This window comes from Palaemon carinicauda, chromosome 25, assembly GCF_036898095.1.
Source record: "Palaemon carinicauda isolate YSFRI2023 chromosome 25, ASM3689809v2, whole genome shotgun sequence".
Classification (NCBI taxonomy): Eukaryota; Metazoa; Arthropoda; class Malacostraca; order Decapoda; family Palaemonidae; genus Palaemon; species Palaemon carinicauda.
In genome coordinates this window covers 24,878,523-24,891,016 of record NC_090749.1, presented here as the reverse complement: position 1 = coordinate 24,891,016, position 12,494 = coordinate 24,878,523, and the positions used below count along the sequence as shown (strand labels likewise).

General features: G+C 37.5%; 1 protein-coding gene across 1 annotated transcript; it reads left to right on the top strand.

Moving 5' to 3' along the window:
- The first annotated feature begins 8,216 nt into the window (after positions 1–8,216).
- On the top strand, positions 8,217–9,128 carry LOC137618939 (uncharacterized). The gene has a single exon (XM_068349143.1). The coding sequence runs from the start codon at positions 8,217–8,219 to the stop codon at positions 9,126–9,128; it is 912 nt and encodes a 303-aa protein (XP_068205244.1).
- The last annotated feature ends 3,366 nt before the right edge of the window (positions 9,129–12,494 follow it).

Genomic DNA, 12,494 nt, shown 5'->3' with positions numbered 1-12,494 from the left:
ATAATAATAATAATAATAATAATAATAATAATAATAATGGTAAAAGTTTTATATAATAAAGTAATATCATCGTTACTTATTCATGCTTTCTCCTTCCACGTAGGCTACCGTAGAGTACATTGCCTGTCGTGGACGTGTATAATACGTGTCCCTTACTGGTGAGCTATGAGATCCGTTTCTCACACCCAGTCCCACCGTACACACTATCAACACAGTCCCTGTCAACACTCCCAGTTTACCACACATGTCCGAAAGTATTTGAACATTTCTTCCTTGCCGTTTCTACAGGCGAAATTGTTGAGGTACATTATCTCAGTTTCTTATCGACCCATTAACATTGTCAGGTTTGTGAGAATGTGAATGAAAGAAAAGGGTAGAGATATATTCTGGGGATTAATTTTTTTTCCTATCAATTATTTTTGACTAGTTTTGTTTTCCCTGTGTCGTTGATGGGCTGCCCTGCATTGGTGGGGTTATTGTCCTTTATTTGAAAAAAAAAAAATATATCAGTTTCTATGTTTATCAATATACCGAAATATGTTGAGAGACCGTTGCTAAGATTACTGCAAAATTTTGAAGAGTTATATTTTGTTTTATTTATTTTTCCTTCATATTGTAAAAATCATAAGTTAATGGTCTCAAATTTTACTATTTGCAAAAGAAGATGTACTAATAACCACCACTTCATGATTATCTCAACCATATGATCAGTGACCGAGTCAGAGAGATAGAGTCAGCGAGTAGGGCTGTATTAGAGAGAGAGAGAGAGAGAGAGAGAGAGAGAGAGAGAGATTCATGTATATATATATATATATATATATATATATATATATATATATATATATATATATATATATATATATATATATATATATATATATATATATATATATATATATATATATATATATATATATAGGGCTGTATTAGAGAGAGAGAGAGAGATTCGTGTGTATATATATATATATATATATATATATATATATATATATATATATATATATATATATATATATATATATATATATATATATATATATATATATATATATATATATATATATATATATATATATATATATATATATATATATATATATATATATATATATATATATATATATATATATATATATATATTCAAAATTTAGTTATAAATGTTTGTATCTCTCTCTCTCTCTCTCTCTCTCTCTCTCTCTCTCTCTCTCTCTCTCTCTCTCTCTCTCTCTCTCTCTCTCTCTCTATATATATATATATATATATATATATATATATATATATATATATATATATATATATATATATATATATATATATATATATATATATATATATATATATATATATATATATATTATTTCCTCTCCTTTTTTCCTTCTTCTTTTCCTTCAAGGTTAATTTAACGTCCAAGGCTGGATGTATTTCTTATATTGTCTCAATTTTCTGCCAATCTCGTGTTTAGCCTCAAAATTTTCAAAAAATTTTGGATATATCTTTCTCCCTCTTTCTCTGTCCTTCTCACTCATTGATCATGTAGCTGTGATAATCATACTGTGGTGGTTATCATCAAGAGGTGAAAAATACCTTAATTTACAAATGCATATTATCTTGATCGCAGATACGTTTTGCCAGTTTCACTCCAACTACGTTGCAATGAGTGCCAAGAAGCGGAAGTATAACGAAGATTATATTCGTTTTGGATTTGTGTCCCTCCGAAAGGGTGACACAGAGGTCCCACAGTGCGTGATATGTTACAAGACTCTGAGCAATGATGGAATGCGACCCTCACGCTTGGAACGCCACCTGCAAACAGCACATCCTGGTCTAGTTGACAAGCCAAAGGCATTCTTTGAAACAAAAAAACACACCTTGAAGCAAGTGAAAATGGATGACAGCGGGGTATTTCGACAACAATCATCAAAGGTTGTTGAGGCTTCTTATGAAATTTCCATGTTGATTGCAAAGAGCAAGAAGAGCCATAACATTGGAGAGACTCTAATAAAGCCAAGTATACTATGTGCAGCTCAACTCATTCTTGGTAAAGATAGTGCAAATAAGCTTTCCCAAATTTCCCTGTCAAACGATACAGTCCAGAGAAGGATCCATGAACTCTCTCAAGATATCAAAGAACAAACACTCGAACTAGTAAGAGCCTCGCCTGTTTTTGCAATCCAGTGTGATGAAACGACCGATATCGCTCAGTGTGCTCAGTTCTTGATGTATGCTCGTTTTGTGTCAGGCAACAATATAAAGGAGGAAATTTTGTTTTGTTGCCCCATGGAAAGTTGTACAACAGCAGAAGCCATTTTTAAAGTTACATCAGACTTTTTTAAGGAAAATAAACTTTCTTGGGACTCACTAATAGGGGTGTGTAATGATGGAGCCCCAGCCATGGTTGGCCTGCGTTCTGGGTTCATCACAAAGGTGAAAGAAAAAAATCCTTCTGTAATAAGTACACACTGCATAATTCACCGTGAATCTTTAGCATCCAGAACTTTGCCTGATGAAATGAGGGATGTTCTAAACGTGGCTATAAAGGTAGTAAATTTCATCAAATCTGGAGCCTTAAACAGTCGTCTCTTCAAATTATTGTGTAAGGATATGGATTCTGAACATGAAGCCCTGCTTTTTCACACAAACATACGATGGTTATCAAAAGGAAACATGCTTGAAAGGCTTTATGAGCTACGAGAAGAAGTAATAATATTTCTAGATTCACAGCAGAAGGCAGCCCTTCATGACAAATTCAAGTCTGACAGCTTTCAGATAATTCTAGCTTACTTGGTGGATATTTTTGAATCTTTGAATGCAGTGAACCTTAAACTACAAGGGAAAAATATCCACATCATCTCTCACCACGACACCATTCGAACTTCCATGGCCAAACTCGACCTCTGGAAATGTCGAATTCAGCAGGGAAATGCAGCCAGTTTTAGGAACTTAGATTCTGGGCTCGCTCATGGTAACCTTGACCCTGAGTTAAAGATCCTTATAATCACTCATCTAAGCAGCTTGAAAGCAGAATTCACGAAATACTTTCCAGACATAGATGACATGCGTGAATCCTGGAAATTCATTAGGAATCCTTTTCAGTGTGAATTCGCTAATGTTGCTGAGGAAATTCAAGAGGAGTTTCTTGAGTTAAAGTTTAATTCCACAGCTAAGGATGAATTCAACGATTTGGATTTGGAGACATTCTGGATTAAATACCATTCTGTGTACCCTCTGATCTCACATCAGGCTCTTCGGGTTCTAACAATGTTTGGATCAACGTACCTGTGTGAAACTGCATTTTCTACGCTCACTGCTATAAAAACAAAATACAGAAACCGCCTGGATGTGGAAGATGATTTACGTTGTGCACTCTCTAACATTAAACCTCGTATTCAAGATCTGGTATCCAAGAAGCAGTGTCAGGTATCTCACTAAATAAGTTAAGGGTAGGCTCCGGGTTTGAGAGGGTGCTAATTGTAAAAATATTTGCCAAAAATACACTAATCAAGACAGGCTAATGAAATTTTGAGGCATTATTAGCACTATAATAAGGCATATCCTCTGTAAGTTTTATCATCCTACAGGGAAAATAAAGGATTTTATGAATAAAAATGTGAAAATTGGAGCTAGCGACTTAAAGTTGTTTGGTGACCAGTGAGAAACTAATGTCTTGAATTGAAATTCGCTCTGTAATTATGTTTGTTTATCCATATGGAACAAGCAGACCAAGTTTTATCAAAATCGAACAGTAATTAAGCACACAGAAAGAAAAAAACGAGGAGGTTAGGTTAGGTTAGGTAGTGATGGTGATGGAGGGATACCTAGAAATAAATATTCACCAAAAATTAAAATTTCGATTTAGGGAAAAAACCTTCTGTGTTTTTCTAGGTATTATGTCACTTAATGGCCTAAAACATCTAAATATTATATTACTTAAGGCATAAGAGCAGGACAAGCAAAGAAATACACCCCTCTCCCGAAAAAGAAAAAACGAGAAATATTTCTTTGCTTGTCCTGCTCTTATGCCTTAAGTAATATAATATTTAGATGTTTTAGGCCATTAAGTGACATAATACCTAGAAAAACACAGAAGGTTTTTTCCCTAAATCGAAATTTCAATTTTTGGTGAATATTTATTTCTAGGTATCCCTCCATCACCATCACTACCTAACCTAACCTAACCTCCTCGTTTTTTTCTTTCTGTGTGCTTATTTACTGTTCGATTTTGATAAAACTTGGTCTGCTTGTTCCATATGGATAAACAAACATAATTACAGAGCAAATTTCAATTCAAGACATTAGTTTCTCACTGGTCACCAAACAACTTTAAGTCGCTAGCTCCAATTTTCACATTTTTATTCATAAAATCCTTTATTTTCCCTGTAGGATGATAAAACTTACAGAGGATATGCCTTATTATAGTGCTAATAATGCCTCAAAATTTCATTAGCCTGTCTTGATTAGTGTATTTTTGGCAAATATTTTTACAATTAGCACCCTCTCACCCGGAGCCTATAAGCAAGTTATCCTGTAGAAGTGAAAATGTCAATTATCTCACTTTATTTCCTACTTAGTAAATTGACTATACAACCCATAAGGCTTTTTTTATTCCTTTTCATATAAAATCTGCAAGTGAAATTTATCTTTATATGCAAGGGGGGGGGGGCGTGGCGATAAAAAAAATAATTGTGGAGGGGGCATGGTAGTAAAAGGTTGAGAACCACTGCTAGAGGAGATAGCAAGGTGATATAAGTAGCTCTGCAGGCTGAACAAGCGACAAACTTCGTCGTGGGGAATGACTTCGCCTTGAGAGGTATTAGATGTTCTCAACCCTTATTTCTTAAGGGTTTCCAATAATACTGAAGCGAAAACAATTGCAATAGAATCACCTTAGCATTAACCTCCAAGGTACTTGATCAGACTCTTTTCAAAAATTTGATTTCTTCATCTACCACTATTTATGTAAATTATCACTAATTCTTCCTATATGATATAGAAAATTCCATTCAAAGATATCAGATATAATTATCAAAATAAAAACAAATTTTAAATGGTCAAAAGCTCAAGTTCTTCTAAAATACATCATTATGTTGATAAAATATCCAAACTTGTTGTGAATTCGTAATATCAAGTAAACGTTCACTGAGATCTTAGGAAGCCTTTTTTGTTCCATAAGTAAAGAAACTGAAAGATAGAATACAAACGTGAAAATTTTATTCTCGTTGACTATAATGAAGATGAATTAATGCAATTTTCTATAGATTTTGCAGGAAATAGAAGAACTTGCAAAACGGTTTTCTTTCGTTTTCTGTCTTCACTTTCGAGCGGGTCTAAATGAAATCTAATTCTATACCATCACTTTATCTAAGTCTGTATGTTAATAAATGTTGGATATTTAATGCATCTTATTCTATAATGACCTATGATCTTTTTCTAATTAGTTTTGAGTGGGAACAGGAAGATCTGCTCTTCTATTCTGTTGTAAGAGAGAAAAGATAGCAAGTTGTGGAAAACTAGCAATTATAGATTATTTTCCTCCTAATTCAGAGCTGTAATTTAGTTAGATTGAGACAGAGAGAGAGAGAGAGAGAGAGAGAGAGAGAGAGAGAGAGAGAGAGAGAGAGAGAGAGAGGGGGGGGGGCAAAGCAATAAAGGCGAGAGACAATAAAGAGGAGAATTATGGACAGCAAATGGTTCTGTTCGCTATTTTGTTTTTTTCTGTAGGTTCTGAATGATGCTTATATAAGTACCAACAGTATTCTTGCAACTCCAGGTAAAACAAATTCCAAAGAAAATCTTACGGTCTGGCATGAAAAATAAAACACATACAAAAGAATTAAGTGGCATTCATTGGTTGTTACAGTCAACAATTCTGGGTAATCACACCTATAAAATAGGTCCAGAAATGTAAGTAATTACAAGCTAAAATTAATGAGGTAATCAAATTAAGGAGTTATTTAAACACAAATCAGTCAGTTTAAACATCCAATGTTGCACTACCATTTGGAACAGAAAGCAACACATCGACCCCTTTTACTAATCATTGGTATTTTGCATAGCTAAAACACCCATCACAGCTGAAGAACACCTTCAGGGTAGAACTTTCTGGCTAAAAATGCTTGGTTATAGAATTGCCTTTGTTCGTTAAAGGATACCACAAATATTTCTCCTAATACAACTCTTTACCTGTCAAAGTAGGGACTTAATCGTTCTCCAAAATGGCCAGTGTACGAGTTTTATGGACGACTTGACCAAATGCTACGAATAAATTTACAAAGATCCAAAATTTCATGATTCCACAAGTCAATGGTGTCTGATCTAGTTCGAAGGACAACTAAAATTTAGAATTTGAATAATGAGTAGGAAATGATTCCAGGAAAACCCCCATGCTCCGATTTCCGAATTCCTGGCTTGGAGAAGTAGAGCTCCAGCACTCTCACATTCAACAAACCTGAGAGATGTAACAAACACTGTTTGCTAACCATACATACGTTTCTTAGAGATAAAGTTTTAATTTGTTTTATAACTTGAAGGGCAGCATTGAAATAAATTTATATCTATTATGAAAAAAGCTCACATTAGAGCTTTTACCATAAATATCTCTATCCGACAAGAATTAAGTGATTCCTTTTGCAATGATGTAAGTCAAAATATGATTCACAAAGTAGCTATACAAAAATAGTTCAAAGAAATTCTATCAAAGAGGAAAATTAAAGTATTGAGCTTGCAACTTATTACATCATCCTGAAATGGCAACACTGTATTTCGCCTACTCGATATTTATATACCTGAATCAGTCGGACACGGTTAATTGATCATCTCTCGATGAAAGCTTCCGAAACCTCCTCCATATTGCGAAATCCTTTGTGATTTATTGCTTATCCTAAAGAGAATCGAATTTAACTGGGAACTCTATATTTTAGCTTGATTCTACTTCAAGTAATTTAAGGTCTTGGAAACAATTGGGTTCCTTCCTTCAGAGTATGATGTGTCTCCAATTGATATAATTGTAAGGAATAATATCTACTTTGAAGTATAAAACAACCTTAAGATTCTTTTTGAATGAAACCTCTCGCCTACACCGATGTAGTCAGTTACTACAAATCGGCTTCACTATTAGTAATAAATGTAAATTATATCTTTTGTTTTTTGCAATTGGTTTTATAACTGAATCTCTTTTCTTTCCTCTTAGTGAGTAGAAATCTTCAAGTTGACTCAAGGGGGAAAATTAATGCCTCTTATTTCGACTTATATCATTGCAAAAGGAATCACTTAATTCTTGCTGGTTAAAGATATCTATATTAACAGCTCTAATGTGAACTTATTTATTGATAAGAATAATCTTATTCCAATGCTGCCCTTCAAGATATGAATGATTATAACTTTATCTCTAAGAAACGTGTGTATGGTTAGCAAACAGTGTTTGTTACATCTCTCAGGTTTGTTGAATGTGAGAGTGCTGAAGCTCTACTTCTCCAAGCCAGGAATTCGGAAATGGGAGCTTGGAGGTTTTCCTGGAATCATTTCCTACTCATCAATGCAAATTCTAAATTTTAGTTGTCCTTCGAACTGGATCAGACACCATTGCCGTGTGGAATTATGAAATTTGAATCTTTGTAAATTCATTCGTAGCATTTGGTCAAGTCGTCCATAAAACTCGCACACTGCCCATTTTGGAGAATGATCAAGTCCCTACTTTGATAGGCAAAGAGATGTATTAGTAAGTAATATTTGCGGTATCCTGCAACAAACAAAGGCAAATCTATAACCAATTATTTTTAGCGAGAAAGTTCTACCCTGCAAGGGTTCTTGAGCTCTAGTATGTGCGTTTTACCTATGCAAAATACCAATGATTTGTAAAAGGAGTCGTTTTTCTTTCTGTTCCAAACGGTAATGCGATATTGAATGTTTAAACTGACTGATTTATGTTTATCACGTTAATTTACTTACCTCATTAATTTAAGCTTGTAAATAATTACCTTTCTGTTGACTTTAACAACCAATGAAGGCCAGTTATTTCTTTTATATGTATTTAATTTATCATGCCAGTCTGGTGTGAATTGGTAATAGTGACTGCTGGTAATTGTATGCTTGCTTGGCAACATTGAGTCTCTAACACTGTATCGGCTTGGCCAACACCTGCCACTACTTTAAGCCGAATAAAGCCAATGTTCCAGCAACTGTGTTCGGTATTCCATAATTTATTTGGCTTAATATTCACCATGCACAAGTTTCTGAGTCCCAGCCCGATTGACGTGGACCCAGAATCAGCCGATGCGGAGGACAAATGGATTATGTGGCATGATAACTTTGAGGTGTTCTGTGCGGCCATCAACCTAGACTTAAATACAGATAAGTTGGCCTTGTTTCGTGCTCACGTATCTTGTAAACTGTTAAAGATAATTATAAGTGCCACCACATATGCCACTACCATAAGCCTGTTGAAGGCTAAATTTGTGAAACAAAAAAGTGAGGTGTTTGCCATATACAAATTAGCCACCTGCAAGCAACAGAGTGGCGAAGCACTGATGCTTTTTTTGGATAGCCTCAAAGGTCTTGCCTCGGAAAGTAGCTTCACTGATTGTACAGCCGCTCAGGCTGAAGAACTGGCCATCAGAGATTCTTACATCACGGGTATGGCATCTAATGCAATCCGACAGAGACTGTTAGAGAACTTATCCTTGGACTTATCCCCAGCTGTGAAACAAACCCGTGCACTGGAAATGGCTCAACTGCATTCGGCGTCTTATCCAAGTGAAACCAATACCACAGTGGCAGCATTGATAGATGAACAGGCAAAACCCGAAATGGATCCCAACAGTTTTCTAATTGAAATGAGTGACTCCCCGAATCCAAGTGAGTGTGCTGCTGCCGTCAGCGGTCGGAGGTGCTTCTTTTGTGGAGGATCCCTACATCCCAGAGTCCACTGCCCAGCCAGGAAAGCCTCATGTTCCAACTGTCAGAAGGTAGGTCATTATACTCGTGTCTGCAAGTCACAAAGAAAACAATGGAACAAAAATGGTGAATCAACTAACTCTAATCTTGTAGCTGGAATAGTCCCAGACAACCTCCCACAGTCCATCCCTGCTTCCATAACAGGGGCCGCTGTGGCTGCAGCTTCTCCTGCACTATGAAGTGTTTAGAGAACTGTCCTACCTGTAGAACTCAATAGAGGCTAGGCCATGGACGGGCTGGTCAACACTGGAGCATTTAAAAGCTTTATAGATGCCAAAGTAACTAGGGCTATAAACTCCGTGACTCGTTCCTCAGCCTGCAGCATAACCATGGCTAATGCTAAACAGACAATGAAACTTAACAAGTGATGCAATAACAATTTAACCATAAGTGGAAGAGTATACCCTGAGTTCTGTCTGCACTTGATGGATGATTGCGTTGCTCCAGTCGTATAGGGACATGACTTCCTACAGTTACACAAGCAAGTCAGCGTAGACTTTGGTGGGACGCTACCGCCTTTGAAGCTAAGCATCTAGTCACCTTGTGCTCTGATTGCGGCTCAAATTGAACCGCCAGCCATCTTCGGCAATCTAACAGTCAACTGTCACCTGATACAGGTGAAATACAGAAGTTATTCCAAAGAGGACTCCGAGTTCATCAAGAAAAAAGTAAAAAGGCTGCTAGAGGAGGGCATCATCACACCGAGTCGCAGTTTGTTGAGAGCTCAAGTGGCATTCGTTGATCAGTGTGATAAGAAAAGATTGGTCATAGATTACTCACAAACCATAAACAGATTCACCAACCTAATTGCTTATCCTGTTCCAGGGATCACCGAGATGATTGAGAAAATTTCTACTTATCGCTACTTCAGCTTCATAGACTTGAAGGCAGCGTATCATCAAATACCATTGAACATGGCTGATTGGAAATTCCCGTTGTTCGAAGCAGATGGAAGGCTGTTCGAATTCACGCGTTTGCCTTTTGGAGTAATCAACGGGGCTACCTGCTTTCAGCAAGTTCTCGACGAAATTATTGGTAAGGAACAACTAGAGGGTACGTTCGCCTACATAGATGACATCATGGTCTGCGGTCACACACGTGAAGAACATGACAGAAATCTGAAATGCTTTCAAGAAACTGCATTGAAGTATGGACTTACCATAAATGACAAGAAAAGTGTGTATGCTCAAACATCAATCTCAATTTTGTGCCATGTAGTGAATGATCACCAAGTCCTACCTTACCCGGAGAGAATGCGTCTGTTGCTGGATATGAACTCTCCGAACAGTACCCCTAATCTCAAAAGGATGTTAGGTTTCTTATCCCACTATGCGAAGTGGGTATTGAACTTCTCCCAGAAAATTCGATCTTTATTTGAAGTGAAAACTTTCCTGATGGCCAAATTCGCAGAACAAGCACTCGAAGAACTAAAAAATTGAATATCTCGAGCTTCACTTGCTGCTATAGAAGACGAAGCAGTCTTTGTAGTCGAAACAGATGCCTCTGCTGACGCCGTTGCAGCCTCACTGACACAAGAAGGAAAACCGGTGGCCTTCTTTTCTCGCTCGCTCTCAGAATTGGAGAAACGACAATTGACAGTAAAACGGGAAGCATATGCTATCGTAAAAGCCATCATGAAATGGCGACACTTTCTGCTAGGACGTAAATTTAGACTCATAACTGATCAGCAATCGCACCGATGTTTGACGCCAATAACCATGGCAAAATCAAGAATTAAAAAATAATGTGGTAGAGGCTGGAACTGAGTTGTTCCAACTTCGACATCACATAGAGACCTGGACCAAAGAACCAAGAAACAAACGCTCTCTCTCATGCCTCGGGATGTGTGGCTTCACTTACCTGTACTCAAGGAGACAAGCTGACACAGCTTCGCGAGCACCTGTGTCACCCCGGAATCAGAAGGATGACCCACATCATAAGACAGAGAAACTTACCCTTTACCATTGAAGAAGCTCGGACTGTCATATGTAAATGTCAAACCTGTGCTAAGATCAAACCTAAGTTCTTCAACGAGACAGGAACATTGATAAAAGCTACTAGGCCATTAAAGCATCTGGCTATCGACTTCAAAGGTCCAATGCCGTCCACCACAAAGAACAGGTATATTCTCAACATAAGCAACGAGTACAGCAGATTTCTGTTCGCCTTTACAACAGAAGACACCTCAGTGAGTACCTCTATTAAATGTTTGTCTACTTTCTTTTCAGTTTGGGGCCTGCCCCAGTACATTCATTCAGACACGGGACCTGCTTTCGGGTCGTCAGAGTACCAAAAGCTCCTTCATTACCGTGGAGTGACTACAAGTTACTTGTCTGCGTTTAACACCCGTGGCAATGGCCAGATCGAGAGAGCCAATGGAACTTTGTGGTCCACCGTAAGGCCAGCTATTGCTTCTCTCTCCCTCCCTATAGATTTGTGGGAGGCTGTCCTGGATCAAGCACTACACAGCATGAGGTCCCTTCTCTGCATCGCTACGAACTCAACACCGCATGAGCGCATGTTCCTGCACCCCAGGGAAGCAACATACGGGCAGGCGGCTCCATCGTGGATGACAGAAAATGAGCAAGCTCTTCTAAAGTAAATGGTTAGGAAATTCAAGTCCGAATCAGAGGTCGAGGAAGTTAGACTTATGCATGTCAACCCACAATGGGTTTGTGTTACGCACCAAGACGGCATGGAATCCATTGTGTCGACTCATCACCTGGCTCATGCAGCTAAAGTATTCAGTTCAAACACCTGACACGATAAAGGAAGCGTCACATCTTCAACATGCGAGAAAATGGTAATACTCTCATCAGTCAAGGAACCCCCTTTCCCACCTGGAGACCCCAGCCAGAGAACGGAAAGAAGTCGAGTGGATAGAGAACAAGTCCCGGGGAGGGAGCTTGCAACTGAACTGCAACAAACCACAGAACTGCCCACCCCAGGAAAAGCACTGTCGAAAGGAACATCTGCAGAAACGCCAACCTCCGAGGCTATCTCTCAGATTCTGTCATAGATGAGTGGGAGTAGTATTAGTAGTAAGAGTCCTTATGTTAATGTGTTCATTGTGAATTAGTAGTGAAAATGTCCATTTTTACCAATGTATTTTTTATGTGAGTGAGATGATCCCAATTATCGAATAAAATAAGTACTCATGAGTTTTTTAATGTGAATATGAAATTTGTAGTGGCAATAAGGTGAGCTTTGTAATGCAAATGCGATGTAAGAATAATTATTGCAATTGATGTGAAATCTGAGTGAATTCATGTTTTGTTATGATGCGAATGTGTACTGTACTGTATATTCTTCTTCTCAGTAGGGGTAAATGTGGTGTGAATTGGTAACTGTGATTGGTGGTGTTTGTATGCTTGCTTGGCAACATTGAGTCTCTAACACTGTACCGGCTTGGCCAACACCTTGCCACAGCTTTAAGCCGAATAAAGCCAACGTTCCAGCAACTGTGTTTGGTATTCCACAGCTAGACCGTAGGATTTTCTTTGGAATTTGTTATACCTGGAGCATCATTCAGAAGCTACGGAAAA